This window comes from Garra rufa, chromosome 22 (genome assembly GCF_049309525.1).
Source record: "Garra rufa chromosome 22, GarRuf1.0, whole genome shotgun sequence".
NCBI lineage: Eukaryota > Metazoa > Chordata > Actinopteri > Cypriniformes > Cyprinidae > Garra > Garra rufa.
The window spans coordinates 27,522,497-27,543,364 of record NC_133382.1 but is presented as its reverse complement, the minus strand read 5'-3'; the positions used below and the strand labels follow the sequence as shown (position 1 = coordinate 27,543,364).

The window sequence follows — 20,868 nt, the reverse complement described above, 5'->3', positions numbered from 1 at the left end:
CAGTTCAGTGGAATTGTTTACGTTCAGTGCCGCCAATATGGCCAATTGATGGCCTCTATGAAAAAGTTTAAGTTCAGAGAAAGTTTGAAACTAATTTTGATTTAAGCAGCTGAAAAAATATTATGACAATATTTATGATGGATAATTATTGCATTTACAAATGTAGGTGGTCAGAGAAAAAAGATTTTTTTGTACAGTTCTTAATTGTCAATATATTGAATCATAAACATAAAACATGTTTTTTTCAGCCTTCAATCTTTGTCCAATTTTTTATTTACATCTAATGTAAATTTTACAAATTATACACATTGCTTATTTTATCTTGAACATTCAGTTTAAATTGTATTTTAATTTACCATATGGATGTTTTTATTAATCTTTTATCTCAATCTATATAGCCTACTGTAACTTTCTTCTCGTGTAACATTTACATATTCTGTGCAGGTTTTTAATATTTACAAATGAAAAAAACGTTCCTTCGAGTATCTGACGAAATATATTTCACAGCATTCACTGTACATAATAGTAGCCTAAAAATGTAAAAAAATAGGAAAAAAGGTACCCAGTCACGTGAAGACCTTAGGTCCCAGGCAGAGAGGTCGTTCAATTGCGCATGCGCATTGAGTGCCTTGTTTTACCGCGTGGTGACCTTCCCCTGTCAAAGCGAGGAACATCCTTCATCTCCGCAATAATATATTCGGTAAAGTTGTTACGTACTTGCATTTATACAAACGTATTAAGTCTTACACAACAAATGTAACATAATGAAGCGAATATACAAAGTAAACGCGAATAATAAGCGTGGTCTGTCGATTAACCTAGCAAGCCACGTGTAAAATGCATTGGGTTTTTTCGGAATCAATACGGTCATTATTAAATTCAATACAGTGAATTTTATAGTTAGTACAGGGACTTTAACTTCAGTTTTATCTAGAAAAGTCTTATGAGAAGCTTAAGCGTATTGTGTTCGCATATTTATACGAATGGAAAAGTATTATGCCAGGACATAACGCTGTATTAACTCTCCACGCATGTTAATCGTTGGTTTCAATGCTCTTGGTTGAGATATAACGTTACCTACCTTAAGCTCTAATCAAAAACACCTGAACCAGCTAATGGAGGTCTCTGGGTTCACTTGAAAATGACTGACAGGTGTTCTGTAGCAGAGTTTGAGCTAAACTCTGCAGGAAGTTGGATCTCCAGGAACAGAATTGACTAGCCTTAATATTGTTCCAAATAACGTTACACACAAAATGACCCATAGTACTGATTAACAATGTTTTTTACCTCACAGTAAGACTAAGGAAGAATGAATCGAGCCTTCACTCAGACCCTGATGAGACCTAATCTCCCTTTGAGGAGACCTGCGACTGGACCAAGTTCACTTTCTCCTAGAGGCCCAGCACCAACATTTCATGAGCTTGCTCAAGAAAATCTTCTAGCTAGTGACATTCTGGATGGTATGGGAGAAATGTTTTTGAGCATTATAGATGCATGTCATAAAAAAAAAGAAAAGTACAATGAGAACTTTTATTTCACTTTTTTTAGGTCCTATGGGTGATGGAGTTAAAAAGGAGAATGTGATTTCTGCAAAAAATGCTCAGAATGTACGTATATGATAATGTCAGTATATAAAATTGTATTTAAGTGGATCAAATACCTAAATTAAAACTAACATGTGACTCTGGACCACAAAACCAGTCATAATGGTGCATTTTTAGAAATTTTTAGATTTATGCATCATCTGAATAAATAAGATTTCCACTGATGTCTGATATATGGTTTGTTAGAATAGGACAATATTTCTCTGAGATGCAACTATTTGGAATCTGTAATCTGAGGGTACAAAACAGCCAATTGTTAAAAAAAATGCCTTTAAAGTTGTCCAAATGAAGCATATTACTAGTCAAAAATTAAGTTTTGATATATTTTTCTGGTAGGAACTTGACCCTTATGACTGGTTTTGTAGGCCAGGGTCACATATTAGTTTTAATTTAGTTAATTTGGCATAAACGAAAAGTAGATCATTTTGACCCATACAATGCATTTTTGGCTATTGCTACAAATATACACATGCTACTTAAGACTGGTTTTGTGGTCCAGGGTCACATATGTCTTAATATGTAACAATGATTGTATTGCTATGTGGATATATTTGTAATATTTTCCACTTGAGGCTTTAAAGGAATAGGTCACCCAAAAATAAAAACTGTCATCACTTATATCAAGTAGTTCTAAACTTGTATGGATTTCTCCATGGACACTGGAAACAATTTGGTTACCCACATTCTTCAAAACATACAGGTTTGGAACAACTTGATGGTGAGTAGATAATGACAGCATTTTTATATTTGGGGGAACTGTTCCTTTAACCAGAGATCAGAGAGCATTGTAGTAGTTAAGGTGTTCAATTTGTTTTTTACACAGTGTGGAGATTTTATGTCTCCCCCACAGACACCAGGGTCTATGGTGAGCCCACTGGTAAAGCTGTGCAATTACTGCAGTCACCAGGGTAGGTTAATTTGCTTGATTTCAGTGTTTAACATTTCTGTCATTTTGTCACACTGCAAACATTTGTTTTCTTCAAATATCTAAACATTGTTAAATCAAGATAGAGTTACTTGAGAAGGAAAATTACTGTTGTTTTAAAAATGTGATCAGATTTAGTCTATGCTTAACTGTCAATGTGGTAAGAAAAAATAACTTTTGACAGTCTTGTCATGGATTTTAAGTATTTGATTTTTTAAAAATACATCTTTATTGGATTTATATGATTTACACTGTATATGCATTGTAAAGTGAATTATTTGCAAACGTCTGCCAGTGTTGGAAAATGAGTAAGTCATTTGCTAGTAATGTTTTCTTGTTTCCTCTTTAGGAAACTTCAGGTGCACTCGGTGTAAAAAAACATGCTACTGTTCTGTAGCTTGTCAGACTCAGGATTGGAAAGCTCATCGACATGTCTGTAAACCTAGCATTCAGGAAATTGCCAGGTACAAGCAAGGAAGTTTTCTCTGTATTGGTGTCTGCATAATAGTTCAGAAGCATAGTGTGAAAATATGACTTTTTCCCCTCCTCTGTTCATCCAGTGAGAAAACTAAGGAATCCACACCTATGCCAAGTGGAAATGGACTTGGAGGCCTTCAAGCTAAGGTATTTCATTGGTCTCTATATAGACTTAAATTTGCAATAGCTAGTTATTCCATCTAATTCCTTCATAAGCTGGTATCACTGCATTTATTTATTTATTTAAAGGAAATTTGTGTTGACGTACAGCCAAAGAGAATGTTTCGACGTGATTTGCGCAAGAATGTTGTTTCTAAGGGATCTGAGATACAGGTACTTTGCAGTTTAGGTCTATATTGCTTTATGCCACTTAAACAAATATTGTGCCTCACAAAGGATCTTTTTTCAGGGTACAGTGATTGACCTGAGGAACCCTGGGGAATTCTCCGTTCACCTGCAGTCAGTGGAGATGATGGAGTCCCTGAAAAACATCACCAAAGAGCTCCAGAAAACTTATAGCACTTCATTTGCTGCTGAGTACAAGCCTGAAATTGGGGAGCTCTGTGCTGTAAAATTTTCTCTTGATCGGGTGAGGCATTTGTGTCGGTGCACTGCTTAACAAGACAATACAATTATTTATCTGAAAACATAGACTGTAGTGAGCTTTGTAGTGCTCAAATTGGTCTTTTTCATGCTGATTTAGAACTGGTATCGAGCTGAGGTTCAGTCAGTCGATGTGGCCCGCAGAGTTGCAAGTGTGTTTTACATCGACTTTGGAAATGAGGAGAATGTAACCCTTGACAACATAAGGCCTCTCTCTGAGATCATTGATGCTGCACCACCATTTGTAAGTTACATCTCCACTCTATAATAAATTCTTAATTAGTTTATTTAATAATTTGTATTATTATTATGAATTTCATATTAATTCCATGAATGTTCCACGTGTATGTATACATAATTGAATGAATGAATAAATGGGGGGGGGGGAACAAGTGTACATTTTTCAAAAAAGAATCTGAGGGTTCTCAAAATTTTGAGAAAATCGCCTTTAAAGTTGTGTAAAAAAAGTTCTTAGCAATGCATATTACTAAACAAAAATAAAGTTTTGATATATTTACAGTAGGAATTTTACAAAAAATCTTCATGGAATATGATCTTTACTTAATATCCCAATGATTTTTGGCAAAAAAAAAAAAAATGTATAATTTTGATAGCCTGGCTAACGCCAGACCACGTTATGACTTCGTCATGATTCGTGGTCTGGGAACCACGTTCATTTTCTCGTATTTGAGGCGTGGTTTACGAATGCCCAGAGCCATTTATTGGGCGCTACGAATGTCTATCAAATGCGCCTGTGCGTAGCTCATAGCCAATCGTTTCAATCATACCAGATGACGTATACAGAGCGATGGTTTAACGCCAAAAGTTGCTCTTTTTTCAAAATAAACTTGCGTGAACTTGTTCTAAACTACTTAGAACGCTATCTAAGGGGCCGTTCACGTCGCGTCTTTTGCGCGCTAAAGTTCGTTATTTCAAATGTAGACGCGCGGTATGCGCGCGCATAATGGAAGCGACGTGGTTGCGACGCGCTCGCGTTTTCCATGCGCAAGCTACAGAGCGGTTTGGAAAAGAGAAAGCGACGCGCCTAGCGTTTTCCACGCGTTTTTAGGCGCGACATGTGAACGGCTGCATCGAATGATAACTTGCTGCCATGCTGGATCCATAATTATAAACAAACTGCTTCGGTGAGTCGCATAGAAGGCATCATCGTCTTGCTGCTCCCTCCCCGTTCTGTGATTGGTTCCCTATCTGAGGTGAAAATTTGGTCCATGGTTTCCATACTACCTTCCAGCGTGAATAAAATTGCGCTGCGCGGAAGGCAGCATGGGGACACCCAGGCTATAATTTTGACCCATACAATGTATTTTTGGCTATTGCTACAAATATACCCATGCTACTTAAAAACTGGTTTTGTGGTCCAGGGTCACATGTAGCTCCTTCTTGTTAAATGACGTATGATGCCTCTGTGTCGTGCTTTTGTTAAAGCTTTTTTTCTATCTGACAGGCTTTGCAGTGTTGTGTTGCTGGCGTAAAGCCTCTGACAGGAAGTTGGACAGGCGAATGCTCTATTGCTGTTAGGCAGTTAATTGCAGGAAAGAGTCTGACTTTCACAGTGTTGGATATCATGAATGATGGAGCTCTGCTTGCTGTGGATGTTCCTCTAAGCACTCTTGGTAGGGCGTTCATGGTTCATTGCAGTGGCTGTTTGGAGAGATTTGTGTCAAACACAAGATTTTCTAAATTTAAAATTTTTGTTTCACAGGTAAATACATGAGCACTTTCCTGATAGAGCAGGGCTATGCTGTAGAGGAGGACATTACTGTCAAACCACAGACTGAACATGACATCAGTGAGTTGCTACTTTATCTTGGGTTTTTCATGTTATGATTCACTCCATTCTTCGTCTGTTCACCTCTGTCTATTCGCATCTTCCTTCAGATTCATTGATGACAGCATCCTTTGAGAACTTCAAGCGCTTGTCTGGAGGAAAGAATGAGAACTCTGAAGCCAGGCCTCCAGAGCCGCTGACTCAAGGAGTGGGTGACACATTCACTGCTATTGTCACCCACCTCCAGTCTCCCTCAGAGATCCTCTGTCAAAAGCTTGAAAATGCGAGTGAGTTTTCTGCCAATATTGTTTAAAACACAATTTTATGTCAATGTCGTTATTACTAAATTACATTAGTACAGAATTATCTTTATCACTGAGAAGTTTTTTAAAATTGCATTTATTTGATCAAGATCACAGTAAAAACAATGTTACTGTGTGAATTTATTATTTTTATATATATTTTAAAATATATTTTTTGTGATGCAATCAAATTTTTTCTCATTTCTTTAATAAGAACACCTTTGAAATAGAAATCTCCTATAACATTATAAATGTATTTTACTGTCACTTTTGATCAATTTAATGCATTCTTGTTTGATAAATATGCTAATTTCTTAAAAAACCTGACCCCAAACTTCAAGAAAAAGTCCTTAAGCTTTATGTTGCTGCAATGTTTTAGCATCGTATGTCATTTCTGCCTTTTTATGAAATATATGCTGTACTTTCAGTAGGTTCAGTGTTTGATGTAATCTTAATGTATTTAGGTATAATCCAGCAGTTGCAGATGAGTTTAAGGGAGCACTGCTCAAAAACTCCAGCCAGTGAGAACTTCAGACCTGCACCAGGAACTGTCTGCTGCTCACTCTTCTCTGGTCAGTCCAGTGTCTTCAGACATTTTCATATTATTTTTCCTTTTCTTTTCGATTGATGTACAAATGTCCATAGTGCTCCTTCAAAAAAAGCTCCATTAAAGTGATTCCTTCTGAAGTGATCTCTTGTATTACAGAGGACAACCAATGGTATAGAGCTAAAGTTCTGGCATATTCCTCTGAAGATCGTGTGTGTGTTGGATACATAGATTTTGGCAACTCTGAGGAGGTTGAATTAAATCGCCTACGACCAATCAGCAAAGATTTGCTGGCTTTGGCAACTCAAGCAATCCCTTGTTCTCTGTCAGGTACCGTACAATCAAACACTGATTTGTAATTATGTGCAAGCATACAAATCTGTATATGATGAGCCAAATGTTTGTTTCCTGTTTTATTAACTTTCATATTGCTGTAGGTATAAAGTCTCCAACAGGCACCTGGTCTGAAGAGGTCATTTTGATGGTGAAACGACTGGTTTGCAACCGTTTCATTCGTGTTGAGATTCTGGGTAAGAAGGATGGTAGGGCTTTGGTGTCCCTGATTGATGAGTCCAGTGACCCTCAGACCAATGCCGCTGAGGTGTTGGTAAACATGGGTTATGCTACTAAAGAAAGTGTGGAGACTGAGAAGAATGAACCGACTCAAGCCTCCTTCCCTGACATGCCTCGTAAGTGACCTTTTGTGATTTTTATTTTAGCCATTTCTGATATATTTGAAAGGGTGATATATGTATTTATTATTTTACTCCAGCCCTCGGTCCACCTGTCACTGAGAAAATGGAATGGACTTGTGCTGAACTTCCCTTTGATGGCCAAAAGGTGGAGCTGATCATCAGCAGTCTGAAGAGCCTTGATGAATTCTACTGTTATAACTACAGCAAAGCAGGTGCCGTTGTCCATCAGTATTATTGTCTAATAATATTAAGGCAGTTTTGCTACCGCGTTATCATGACCTTTATAATACCATTACATCCCTAGTAATGAAGTATGTAATACTGTCTGGCAGATGCACATATCCTGACAGAGCTGTCCTATGAGCTCATGAAGCACTGTGAATCGGAGAGAGCTTCCTTTACCCCAACTGTTGGAGAACCATGTTGTGCTCTCTTCACAGGTGATACCATTTCATTCTTCAGAAGTGAACACTGTGGTTACAGTAATACATTTACAATGAAAAGTCATTTTTTCCACTCTGTATTGAATCAAAATGTCATTTATTGGAAACAGAGTTGACTGCTGATAATGTATATTTACCATAAACTATTGTACAGGTTCTGATTTTTAGATTTTTTTGCTCTCTCTTTGCAGGAGATGCCCGCTGGTACAGAGCCATGGTATTAGAAGTGTTTGGAGAGGGTAAAGCTAGAGTTTATTTTGTGGACTATGGGAACTCCTGTGAGGTGGAGGCAGCACATCTAAAGGCCATCATCCCAAGCCTGCTTAAATTGCCTTTCCAAGCAATTCGCTGTTGGCTTGCAGGTTTGCATTTTCTGGTGTCTGTTTGGCTATGAATTGTTTTAAATGTGTTTTTATAGGATGTTTTCTATCACACATTACAATAAGTTAACATGTATTCTGAATACGTAAGTATGTATTCCGTACCAAAAAATTGTGAATGTATATATGTGTGTGTGTGTGTGCAGGAGTTGAACCAGTGGAGGGTCAGTGGAATAAGGAGGCAGTGCATAAGTTTCAGGCTCTTTGTGCCGGTCAGCCATTGAGTGGTAAAGTGCTGTCCATCACTGAGAAGGGTTATGGGGTGGAGCTGGAGAGTGCTGGAAAAAGCATTGCTGCTGTGCTGATCTCGGAGCACCTGGCTAAACCTTATGGACAGGTGAAACCGCCTCCAGTGCAGCCAGCTAAACCAACCAATCAGATTGAGGATCTGCCTACTCTTAAACCCATTGATCAGAATCCACCTGCCGAAGAGCCTTTGAAAGTGAACAAGGGAGCTGCCAATGACAAAAAAGATTCAACCTCATCAAGTAAGTTGGCATAACTGATACTTAAACCTTTTATATACAGTGGTGGCCAAATTATTAGAACAGTTGTGTTTTCACCAGCTAAAAATGGTGTAAAGTTAGTTATTTCTATCTTTTGCTGTAGTGTGTAAGTAGGAAATATCGGTTTATGTTTCCAAACAATCATTTTGCCATTAATTGTAATAATCCAGTGAGATTTGTGTGTCCAAGTCTGACAGCGGCCAGTGCTCCACGCAGAGATCTGATCTCAACATCATCTAGACATGAAGAATGACATGAAGAAACATGGCAATTACAAAACTGTTTGTTCTAACAAGCATGTTTGATTTAAATGTTTACCGTCATCTAGGTGGCTCTTTTCCATTGAACTGGAAGACATTGGAGCTGTCTTGCACTGATACTTTCCAGCCGAGGGTGGCAGCAGTGATCAGCCCTAGTCTCTTCTACATAATGAATCCTGGACAAGGTGTGCACTCATGGCATAGCATTTAAAGCATTAAGTCTAGCTTAAGCAACTGTTATCATGGTTATATTATAACTATAGACTAATGAATGCTTTAATTTTAGTTGATTTTTGTCCCCCTAGTGAATGTAGAAGGTCTGAAGGCAGTTATGACTGATGTTGCAAAGTACTGCAGCAAACAGCCAATCCCCAATCAGTGCCACCCCTTACCAGGAGCCGCCTGTTGTGCACAGTTCTCAGGTCAGTTTCACCTTCACCTATGCTTACTCTTAAAAGGTTAAAGGGATAGGTCACCCAAAACTGAACATTTTGTCACAATTGCTCACCCTGTGTGTACTACGATGCATGCGTGTGGTGCTGCTGAAATATTCTTTTTTTTTTTTTCTTTGCACACGTCAAGTATTCTCGTAACATTATGGTTGAACCACTGATGTCAAATGGACTATTGTAATTAATGTCCTTACTACCTTTCTGGGCCTTGAACGTGGCAGTTGCGTTGCTGTCTATGCAAGGTCAGAAAGCTCTCAGATTTCATCATCTTAATTTGTGTTCTGAAGATGAACGCTTCCTCTCAAAAGCTTGGGGTCAGTAAGATTTTGTTGCCAAATAAAACCTAATTTCTTTCAACAAGGATGAATTAAATTGATTAAATGGCAGTAAACACTTTTGCATTGTTACTACTATTTTTTTTCTCAAATAAATGCTTTTTTTACTTTTCAAAGAATACTGAAAAATTGTATCGCAGTTCTTGTAAAAATATTAAGCAGCACAACTGTTATCTTCATTAATAGTAAATCTTTCTTGAGCATCAAATCAGCATATTAGAATGGGGTTTTTTGAAGGATCATGTGACACTGAAGTCTGGAGTAATGATGCTGAAAATTTAGCTTTGTCATCATTTGACTAAATTACATTTTAATATACAGTCAAACCATTAATTTATTTATTTTTACTAGTGGGTACAGGACACTAGTTCATTTGAGGGTGAGGACAGAAAAATAAAGTAAACTGTGACATATATTATACCCAAAAATTCTTCATACAGTGGACTACCAGTAAAATTGATAAATTTCAGACAACAAATTTTATTTTAACTTTGAATTCAGTTTAACTCTTGAGTTCTTGTCAAATTTCTGTATAAAATAGATAATCTATAGATAGGGCTGGGCGATTAATCGAAAAATAATCGAAATCGACATTCAGAACCTATAATCGTTAAAATTTTTCCAGGAAGATTATTTCAATTACTTTCCCTTTAAAAAACACAAGCGCTCCGTTACGTTATTCCGCCGACATGTCGATGGAGAGCTTAAACAGTATTTATACAGTAAAAAGTATTTACAGGATATACAAGAATAATTTTATTTAGAGGAGATACTGCTTATTTTCTACTTTTAATATGAAAAACATTGAAAATTATTTATTTTGTTTCCAATAGTGCAAGTTATTTATTTTCACTAATTTAAGAAAAATGTGACTTTTCGTTTTAAGCAATGCTTGCTTTAATTTCAGTTGTTCAACACTGATGTTCAATTAATAATCATAGATCGTAGATAGTGTGTTTCCTTCAATTATTTTAAAATCAAGTAATGCACCCTTCATCCAAAAATCTCTCGCTTGTAATATGTGAACATATTTACTGTACAAAACTTGTCAGTGAACTATGAGGGCAAAAAAATAATTATTATATAAATATAATTAAATATAATTTTATTAATAAATAAAATAATCGTTCATTAATCGTAATCGGGTTAAAATGTTCAATTAATCGAGATTTTGATTCTAAGCCAAATTGCCCAGCCCTATCTATAGATATAGATAAATAGAATTTTAAATGGTAATATTTCACAGTAAACCCTTTTTTATTTGTTTTTTCTCCATAAGCATTTTCATGACTTTTTAAAAATATAAAGGAATCACTGTGCTTGGTTAAGTAACATATGTATTAGTAAAAAAACATTCCAAAATGATTTGTTGGTTGAATTCCTAGCTAAGCAAGTAATTCTAGGTCTAAAATTGACACACCTGTTTTCTAACTCACAGCTTTAAAACTATAGCTATTAAAGTTGGTGCACCCATCCACTGTATAAGTGACTACTTTAAAATGTTTTTAATACTTCATACTGCATATTCTGTACATTGTTTTAATGCTCATTTTATGAGAGATTTGTGTTTTATGAGAGCGTGTATGATGCTATGTGATGTGGCTGTGCTATAAATATCCCTTAGATGTTCTTTCTTAAACCAGTCAAATTTAACTCTGATCATTCAGGTGACAAAAACTGGTACCGAGCTGTTGTGTTGGAGGTAACAACCAAGCATGCGCATGTCATTTATGCTGATTATGGGAACATGGAGACAGTCCCTGTCTCTAGTATCCTTCCCATCACCAAAGAACTTCTCCAGCATCCGTTCCAGATCGTCAGATGTTCACTGGCAGGTAACCCTACCATCTGAACTCCTCTAAATAGACAAATCATTGCCAATGTTAAGTCTTGTAGGACACACTTTATATTGAGTCATGATTGTGACCCTGTTGGTTTTTTATTTTCTTTACAGGTAAAGAGAACTTCCCTACAGTGTGGCCCACTGAAGTTTTAGAGCTCTTTGGAATTCAGTTGAGCGGGGGCGTCCTGGCATCTTTGCAGGGTTTTGATGGCACCGCCAACCTGCTGACCCTTACCCAGCAGTCTGGTCAAGCTGACAGAGACATTAATTCCATTATCCTTGGAGCTCTGCAGAAAGGACCGAGCAGGACTAACTCAAAGCCTCCTGCCATTGTTGTTGAGGAAAAAAAGGATGTAGATCAGAGGAAGACACAAACCGTCAGCTCAACCAAGGCCGCAGATCAACCTCAGTCTGCAGATGTTAAGAAACCTGACTTGAAAGATCAAGCCCTGCCTCTAAGTCCCAGCTACAGGCTTGAAAAACCAGGTGAGGAATTAAACATTGAGCAGAATTCATGTTGGCAAGATGTGCAGTAATGTGTAGGGATTTACAGGGCTTGCGCAGGAATTTGCCCGGGATCTTTAGCAATGAAATTTTGGTGCACAGGTGCTGTTCCACCTGGTGTGCTCAGCTGTAACTCAAAGGTGTTATTTGAAAGGAGCCCTGTCATCATATCCAGGAGAGCAGTTGTCAAACATTTAATATGTCTGATTTCAGAAAACACGTCCAAGACGGTGAACACAGTGGAATGCACTGAGCCACGCACAATTACGAGCCCAAAGGACAGCAATGGTGGGTGTTGTTGTCGTTTCTGAGAATGACATCTTGCAAGAGATTGTGAAAAATTAATTTGGTGGTTTAGACTAGTACATGACCAGTTGCTTGTTTCTTCCTAGTAGCAACCTAATGTACTCTTAGGAGCTTTAAATTCAAATGTTTCATTATTATTACTGTTATTAGCATTTCAAAGGCATAAATGATTGTACATTGTGTGGTTTTTCGCACATAGATGCGATATTCGTATCATATGACAGAACTCCTCATTCAGGACAACTTTGCCTTTAGAACCACTGCTGTCAATCAAATTGTTTGTTAAATGATTGAGAAGATGCAAAAAAAAAAAAAAACACAACTAGTCCTAGGGGTAGATTCTCTAGGTCAATAATTATAAAAAAAAATTTAATATAAAAAAAGTTGAACTTTTCCCTTTGGGAAGCTGTAACGGGGTCGTTTAGAAAATCTGCCTTTCTGAATTTACCCAAAATCCTATAAAGCCTGAAGGAAAACTCAAAACTTCACAAAACCTGGTGAGCACGTGTGACACGTGTTTCTAAACAAGCATGCAAAGTTTTAAGGAAATCTGACCACAGCTGGCACTGTGTCATAAAAATGACGAAACGTACTAAATTACCTGTATTTGCAAAAAAAGGATTGCTACATAATGTCTTCTTTCATATGTGCTTAAATGCCTTAACACACTTTAGCCCCGGTAATCGCTGCTTACAGCTGTATTATTTTATTATTATTAATTTGTCTGCATGCTTTTCTTTTCCTTCTAGCTCCTCAAACATGCTGCTGTCTTGAGTTAAAACAAAAGGTTGGGAAAGCTACAAACACACAAGATGTAGTTAATGTGCACAGCAAATGCAAGCTAATATGCATAGTTTACTCATAGTAAATGGACTTTTCTCTCTTTCAGATTGACCATATTGAGAAATTGATTCTCCTCCTCGTGAAACAAGTTGGTGGAACCAAATAGTAACTCCTCAAGATCTTCATTGTCAAGTTCAAAACAAATAACCACTGCCCTGGACAGTTCGTTCGTTCTTTCTCTCAGTGAAATGTCTTCTTTTTGAGTTCATGTATCAGTGGTGTCAAACCATGTTTGCAGTCAGCACTTGAGAAACTAGATTTTATACTTTGAGAGACATATTTTATTTTTCTTTTATTGAATGTTGTTGTTGCTATTGTATAATGTTTATTGCTTTTATTTTCAATGGGAAAACTAAATATTAACCGTGAATTATGCAGCACTGCCATTCAGTTTCCAAGTTCATGATGGTCACTTTTTTGTTTATCCAAGACCAGTTTTTGTTTTAGTGTGACTTTAATGCAGCTTTGATTAAAAAGGTGCTTAAGTTTGTTCGAAGCCATGTGTTTTTTTCCTTTATAGAATGCCAAGTATGCTTGACAGCTATGTAATTGTATTTACACATAGATTTACTGCATTTATTCACCTCATGTTCGAAACTAGTATAACTGACTTCTGTGGAACACAGTCTAGCCACATAGCTAGGGAATGGTTGACTCCAGTCACCATTCACTTTAATTGTATGGAGAAAGGTGCTATGAAAGTGAAGGACACGGAAATGTCTTAAAAGAAAACGAGGCTTGGCTTGATAGGAGATGTGTAGAGTGAGATGAATTGAAAATGAAGTACGGAAGTAGTAGAGCAGAGCACCCTCTTCTGTTCACCACTGAGGTACAGCACTAGAGAGACACTGACACTTCAGTACCTGCGGCGAGAACAGGACGGTTGTGTCATTGAGAGGTGAGACATTTATGAAATATCAGTGTTTTTGATGTGTACAACTTTATGTTGGAAATGTTTTAAGGTTTCTCTGAGGTAAAGTCTAATTATTCCGAAACCTTAAGCGCAAAATGGTCGGTGGAGCGGTGTTGGACGTTTAATATATTACAAAAGTTTGATTTTAAGGCTCTTGGGGTGTTTCGCGAATTGTTACTGAACTGTATCGAAATGGATTGCGTCAAGTTTAACTGAGCGTCATTTCACACATTGTGAAGTTAATTTAGCTAAATATGTCAAATTCCTTTTCGACAATATGTACCATTAGTCGTATTGCCTGCAAACAACATTGCGACAATGGAACAGAGCAAAATTAACAATGTAATGGGTTTCATTAGACTAAAAATATTAGTGTAATAGACTTTGGACTAACTTCTGTATGAAAGAATGTTCTATGCAAAATGTATCTAAATTACGCGTAATATTAAGTTTACATTTCAGAAAATAATAGTGGCGACATGAGTGACGGCCCTCGATAGGGAAGTCAGCTCGTCTTGAAATGATGCTAATGATGCGTCTAGGCAGCAAATACATTAAAGCAGTTTCTCGTACCAATGATTTACCAAAAATTCTTAAAATATTTTAACCAGTAATTTTTTACCCATTAAAACCTATACAAATGGATTTTCAAAATAGTTGTAAGACCACCGTGTAACTCGGAAGGAGGCACCTAAATTTGTTGTCCTTTCATCCTCAGCTTCTCTCATTTACTGTCACTCCTGTGATTATAGAAGAGTTGCTCAGGTCATTTGCTCCCTGCATAGGGATCAAGCAGCTGCATACACCTGTGTCTTGTCCATTAACTGGCATTGCCTTTTAAGCTCTGCAATGCTAAATAAATATATTTAGCATGTTTAAAAATATCATACAACAGTATGAAAGCCAATGTAGTTTGCAATTCAAAAAGATACTGATTTGATTAAATGGTATTAGTGGGTTTATATTGACTCAAAGGTTATTGGGTCTGTGGATTGCTATGCTTGAAATTATAGAAGGCTTTTTAGGTTTGTGGCCTAGGAAAACATGAATTAATTGTGAAATTAATGAAACATGAAAAACATTACTTGTGTTACCAAAATAAAAAGCATGTTTTTTATTTTTTATTTTGTACCAACCTGAATAAGATGTTTACATATAGTCCACAAGAGAAAATAATAGTTGAATTTATAAAAAATACCCAGTTCAAAACCGTACATATGCTTGATTGTTAATGCTGTTACCTAAGTGATCCACAGCTTTGTTTGTTTGTTTGTTTAGTGGTAGTTGTTTATGAGTCCCTCGTTTGTCCTACAGTTAAACTGCCCGCTGTTCTTCAGAAAAATCCTTCAGGTCACACAAACTCTTTGGTTTTTCAGCATTTTTGTGTATTTGAACACTTTGTGTACATTTTTCTTATTTTACCTAAATGTCCTATTTTTTCATTTAGTACTGCCCTTCAGAAGCTATAGAAGATACAGATGTTTCCCAGAAGACAAAATAAGTAAAATTTACCCTGATCTTCAAATTCAAAAAGTTTTCACCCCTGGCTCATCTCCTGAAGCATCATTATTCAGGTCGGTGCTAAATAAATAATAACATGCTTTTAGTATGATTCCTCTTATTTTGGTAAAATAATTGACATTCTGCAGATTCTGCAAGGTGTATGTAACCTTTTGACCTCAATTGTAGATATTGTTTAAGGTAGGGATTTTCAAACTGGGGTCCAGGGGCCTGTACGGAGATTGTGTAAAGGTTTAGAGGGAAAAATATAGACATTGATTTAAATAAAAATAAATTCCATAAAAACATATATCACACCCTCGCACAAGGGTGATCATATTTGGGTCCATGGCATCCTAAAGACAAAAAACCTCTTGAGTTAGTGCATCTTGGTTTAGGAGTTGTTCATAGATAAAGTAGGAAATAATTAAAGTGAAAGCTTAGACAAGTGAGGAATGTATGAAATTGGGAATAAAGAAGAATTAAGAGAGTAAAGCCAGTTCTCTTACTGGGTTGTTCTGGCCCTAGACGGCTCCACTTGTTACCTAGACCGAGACGGGTTGTTAGTCAAGGTTATCGTATGGCAGGTTTGTGAGGTGCTCAAAGAGTCCAGATGATTATCAGCCTCAAAGAAGGATCTGTTAAATGGCACCTGAACAAGTGCTGTCTGCTTCCTGCTGTTCATTCACAGGCAGGAAATGTACCTTACCAAGCCGAGATTTTATCAGATTCCCTTCGACAACTGTAGTCCAACTTTCTAAAGAGTTCTGTGTAGCTGAATTGTCCAAAAGTCTCTCTCTCAGTTTGCTGGATTTGATTCTTTACAGAACAGATTCTATCTTTAATGTCAGGTGGCATTCCTAATGTTTCCTCTCTTTAGTTGGTGCTCTGTGGGTATCTTTAGAAGTCCAACCGTGAGTGAGACGATCAAAGAGTGACTTCACAGGTCAGAATTGCCTCAATGCTCACTTCATTTCATTCCAAAACTGATAACCACTCTCCCTTTAAAAACTACTCTTAACACCTGGAACCTGACCGATCAGATACAACAGTGCAGACATAACACACACATTTTGCTTGTCTCTTAAACACACTTGAAGAAAAGATTCCACCAAATGCACACAAGCATGAATAGACTTATAGACTTGTACTGTTATCTGCTTTTAACAACTACAAAGACTACACTACCAGTCAAAAGTTTTTTTTAGAAGATTTTAGAAGTCTCTTATGCTCACCAAGCCTGCATTTATTTGATCCAAAGAACAGCAAAAACAATAACAGTTTTCTATTTGAATTTATTTAAAAAGTAATTTATTCCTGTGATTTCAAAGCTGAATTTTTAGCATGATTACTCCAATCTAGTGTCACATGATCAGAAATCATTCTAATATGCTGATTTGCTGTTCAAGAAACTTATTATTATTTGTATCAATATTTAAAACAGTTTAGTAATTTTTTCAGGATTCTTTCATGAATAGAAAGATCTAAAGATTAGCATTTATTTCAAATAAAAAGCTTTTGTAACATTATACGCTATACCACTCAAAAGCTAAAAGTCATTATAATTTTTCTTTTAAAAATTTTTTATATATATTTTTTTCTTTTATTTAACAGGTATGCTTTAAATTGATCAAAAGTGATGATAAAGACATTTATAATGTTACAAAAAAAAATCTATTTCAGATAAATGCTGTTCATCAAAGAAACCTTAAAAAGAATCTACTCGGCTGTTTTCAACATAATAATAACAAAAAATGTTTTTTTGAGCAGCAAATCTGAATATTAGAATGATTTCTGAATGAACACATGACTAGAGTAATGGTGCTTATCAATATATAAATCCAACTTTGAAATCACAGGAATAAATTACATTTTAAAATATATTCAAATAGAAAACAGTTTTTTTAAATAAATAAAAATTTTACTGTACTTTGGATCAAATAAATTGGTGAGCAGAAGAGACTTCTTTAAAAAAACAATACTGTTCAAAAACTTTTGACTGGTAGTGTACATTCAGGAAGGTTTGTAAACTGGAAATAGCCATGATGCTTTTTAGTAGGTGTCTTAAAGTTGCGTTATGGATGTTTCTATGATTTCTATAAAACTTGTACCCAACAGGTAGCCTACAGACTTCTGGGCCTTGATACGATTTTTTAAATGTTTTTTGAAAGAAGCCATTTATGCTCACCAAGGCTGCAGTATTTAATAAAAGAATACAAAAAAAGTAATATTGTGAAATGTTATTGCCATTTAAAAAAGCTGTTTTCTATTTTATTATATTTTAAGTATTGGTTTTGAGTGTCTGTTGGTTCGGCTTTGATTGCAGAGCAGAGCAGGTAGGCGTTGAGATTGAATCCAGTGAGCCATAGCGGTGAATGATTCTCCTGTCTGGTGCCGCCAGTTGGCATTTGTCAACATGTTTAATTTAATAATAAAGTTTGGCTCTTAAAGATGTGAACTTTGACCTTAGCTCTGGGAATGTGGCACAGGAGGATTTCTGTGGCAGCAGGGAGACTTAATCTGAGATGAACAGTATCATGCTGTTTTCTCCACACATCACTGGGCTCTCCCTGCACTTTTCTTAAAAACACAGGCGGGTAAATGATTAGTCTGATGTGACGATAGTTTGACTGGCTTAGACTTGACAACTAGGAACAATGTTTGGGGGCCTATAATGCTTAGGCGGCCCACCCATAAAGATTTTTGTCATGAATCACTTCTGTCAGTCATTTTATGATGCGTAAGGGTGCATGTCTACTGCTACCTAAGTCTTTCAGCCATTAGTTGGTTGAACCAGCTAGACTTTTGATCTCAAAATAGCCCTCGGTCAGCCTGGCTCTTTCCCATCCCATGTTTCTTGCTTGTCCGACCAGTGCCCCAGAGGGTCAATAAAAATTGCTGCCCCACTAACCTCATGAGTGAAATTCCAAGAAATATTTCTCTCCCAAATTTGTTTTCCCTGATAGTCTCACTCACAGCTGCTTTTGTCTTTGTTAGCATTCTCTAGCCTTTTTTTTGGTACACTTGCTCAGTAGTTGGCCTCTTCAAAGACTTCCTGCGAGACTATTTTCCTCAGTTCTAATTGATTCTTGTTTTGTTCACATTTTAGGGTTTAAAAATGTCCTCTAGTAGCCGGCTACATCTCCTTCTTATGCTTCTGTTTGGTCAAGGTAAGAAAAGGTGCCTTTATTTAATTTTGTTTATAAATTGATTTATTTATCTTTAATTGTGCAATTCTACTTTAAAAATGTGTTATACTTAGCGACTTAGTGAGAGATGTTATATATGTGACCCTGGATAACAAAATCAGTCATAAGGGTTAATTTTGTTACATTTAAACTGAATAGGTTGAACCTTATTTGGACAACTTTAAAGGTGATTTTCTGAGTATTTAGATCGTTTTGCACCCTCAGATTCCAGATTTTCAAATAGTTGTAACTCGACCAAGTATTGTCCTGTCCGAACAAACCATACATCAATAGAAAGCTTATTTATTCAAAAAAATTACCCTTATGACTGGTTATGTGGTCCAGGGTCACAGTAATTTTACATTATTGTTATTATACTTTATTGGCTCTTCTATGACTGTGTGCATTTTGTTGGAATGTTGAGTTTCTGAAATTGAGATATCTACCCATGTGTTTCTAAAGTATTTTCCCATTACGTTCCTGGAAATGTGCCATGAATCTGAGAAGGGATTTAGTCCTTCAGTCCGCTAAAACCAGGCGATAAAATGTCTCCTGGTTCCACAGTGCAACCTGTCAGAGAGGATCACCACAGGGTTAAGGGGAGATTCACCGTGACCTAGTACAAGTAGGCTTGTTCAGAGTCGTAGATCATTGATGCTAGTCATCTATCATATGAAGATAACTGGACATCCCCTTTCCAGGGATATTAGTCCTTTTCTTTTTCTTTTAGATGTACAAGTGCCTATTTACATATTCAAACTAAATCATAAAGCTTCATCATTTAGAACACAAGAGCTTTACATTAACATTTTGAATGTGTATATATACAATTCTGTCATAGTATGTAAATAGTGTTGAATTGTACTATTATTTTCATTTTTTCCTAATTGTATTTATTTACAATTTTTTGGAATTGTTAAAGGATTAGTTCACTTCCAGAATGAAAATTTCCTGATGATTTACTCACCTCTATGCCATCCAAGATGTTAATTTCTTTCTTTCTTCAGTCGAAAAGAAATTAAGGTTTTTGAGTAAAACATTCCAGGTTTTTTCTCCATATAGTGGACTTCAATGGTGGCCATTGGGTTGAAGTTCCAAATTGCAGTTTCAGTGCAGCTTTAAAGGAACACTCCACTTTTTTTTGGAAAAAGGCTAATTCTCCAACTCCCCCCCCCCCCCCCGAGTTAATAAGTTGATTTTTACCGTTTTGAAATCCATTCAAAACCACTTTTCCACTTTTAGCATAGCTTAGCATAGATCATTGAATCCTATGAGACCAATAGCATCACGCTCAAAAATGACCAACGAGTTTCGGTATTTGTCCTATTTAAAACTTGACTCTTCTGCAGTTATATCGTGTACTAAGACCGGCGGAAAATGTAAAGATGCGATTTTCTAGGCTGATAAGATTAGGAACTACATTCCCATTATGGCGTAATAGTCAAGGAAGTTTGCTGCCGTAACATGGCCGAAGCAGGCGCAGTAATATCACGCAGCACAACGTGACCAACTGCATGCACAGGGAGCGTTCCTCGTTGGAAGTTACTTAGCTGGGAACTAATTTCAGGTGCTGCGTGATATTACTACGCCTGCTGCGTCCATATTACGGCAGCAAACTTCCTTAACTATTACACCGGAATCTGAGTGTAGTTCCTAATCTTATCGGCATAGAAAATCGCATCTTTACATTTTCCGCTGGTCTTAGTAATTGATGTAACTGCAGAAGAGTCAAGTTTTAAATAGGACAAATACCGAAACTCATTGGTTATTTTTGAACGGGATGCTATTGGTTTAATAAGATTCAGTGATCTATGCTAAGCTATGCTAAAAGTGATATCGCCAAAACAGGAGAACGGCCGAATGGATTTCAAAACGATAAAACTCAACTTATTAACTCGGGGGGAGTTGGAGAATGAGCCTATTTCCAAAAAAGTGGAGTGTTCCTTTAAAGGACTCTACACGATTCCAGCCTAGGAATATGGATCTTATCTAGCAAATCAATTGGTCATTTTCTAGAAAAAAAAGTATATGCTTTTTAACCACTGCTTTCAACCAATGCTCGTCTTGCACTAGCTTGTCTTTGTGCATTATGTAGTCATGTTTGAAAGGTCAAAAACATGCAAAAAGTTTACAAAGCGAACGTGCAAACACCCTTTACAAAAAAAGGTAAAACAACAATGTTGGAGGATTTTGAAGTTGGAGGATAAAATGAGATGGAGTTTTTCACCCTACCCTTTTGAACTGAAGTACACAGACAAAGAACTTACCGCATGTGACATTCCCAATGTGAATGCGCAAAGTCTAGCTGGTGCAAGATGTGCATTTGTGGTTAAAAAGTATATAAATTCTTTTTTTTTTTTTAAAGAAAATGACGATCGTTTCACTAGATAAGACCTCATTCCTTGACTGGGGTTGTGTAGAGCCCTTTGAAGCTGCATTAAAACTACAATTTG

At 36.6% G+C, this 20,868-nt stretch overlaps 2 protein-coding genes across 4 annotated transcripts in view; both read left to right on the top strand.

The window, feature by feature from the left end:
- Nucleotides 1-1,309: 1,309 nt before the first annotated feature.
- tdrd1 (tudor domain containing 1) lies at nt 1,310-12,920 on the top strand. The gene is made up of 25 exons (XM_073827892.1): nt 1,310-1,460; nt 1,549-1,607; nt 2,428-2,512; nt 2,879-2,993; nt 3,090-3,153; nt 3,256-3,339; nt 3,416-3,595; nt 3,710-3,853; nt 5,075-5,243; nt 5,333-5,419; nt 5,509-5,685; nt 6,165-6,272; nt 6,407-6,577; nt 6,685-6,936; nt 7,020-7,154; nt 7,275-7,382; nt 7,577-7,747; nt 7,912-8,253; nt 8,600-8,716; nt 8,837-8,953; nt 10,986-11,153; nt 11,273-11,647; nt 11,879-11,953; nt 12,721-12,758; nt 12,861-12,920. Exons 1-25 carry the CDS (start codon nt 1,310-1,312, stop codon nt 12,918-12,920), a joined length of 3,552 nt encoding a protein of 1,183 aa, XP_073683993.1.
- Nucleotides 12,921-13,638: 718 nt separating this feature from the next.
- vwa2 (von Willebrand factor A domain containing 2) overlaps nt 13,639-20,868 on the top strand; it is a 25,966-nt gene continuing 18,736 nt past the window's right edge. For 2 of the 3 annotated variants that reach the window (XM_073828143.1, XM_073828145.1), the window contains exons 1-4: nt 13,639-13,712; nt 15,175-15,301; nt 16,108-16,173; nt 18,337-18,397. In XM_073828143.1, the coding sequence (XP_073684244.1) occupies nt 18,346-18,397 (52 nt within the window). In that variant the 5' untranslated portion in view covers nt 13,639-13,712; nt 15,175-15,301; nt 16,108-16,173; nt 18,337-18,345. The remainder of the gene's footprint in view (nt 13,713-15,174; nt 15,302-16,107; nt 16,174-18,336; nt 18,398-20,868) is intronic. The other variant, XM_073828144.1, reaches the window with a different exon arrangement.

Bases quoted from the DNA above. Each gene is read 5' to 3' on its own strand.
- tdrd1 (XM_073827892.1), top strand. From the start codon at position 1,310: ATGAATCGAGCCTTCACTCAGACCCTGATGAGACCTAATCTCCCTTTG. The intron at 3,596-3,709 runs GTGAGGCATTTG...ATGCTGATTTAG, and splicing joins TAAAATTTTCTCTTGATCGG to AACTGGTATCGAGCTGAGGT. The intron at 5,244-5,332 runs GTAGGGCGTTCA...TTTGTTTCACAG, and splicing joins TGTTCCTCTAAGCACTCTTG to GTAAATACATGAGCACTTTC.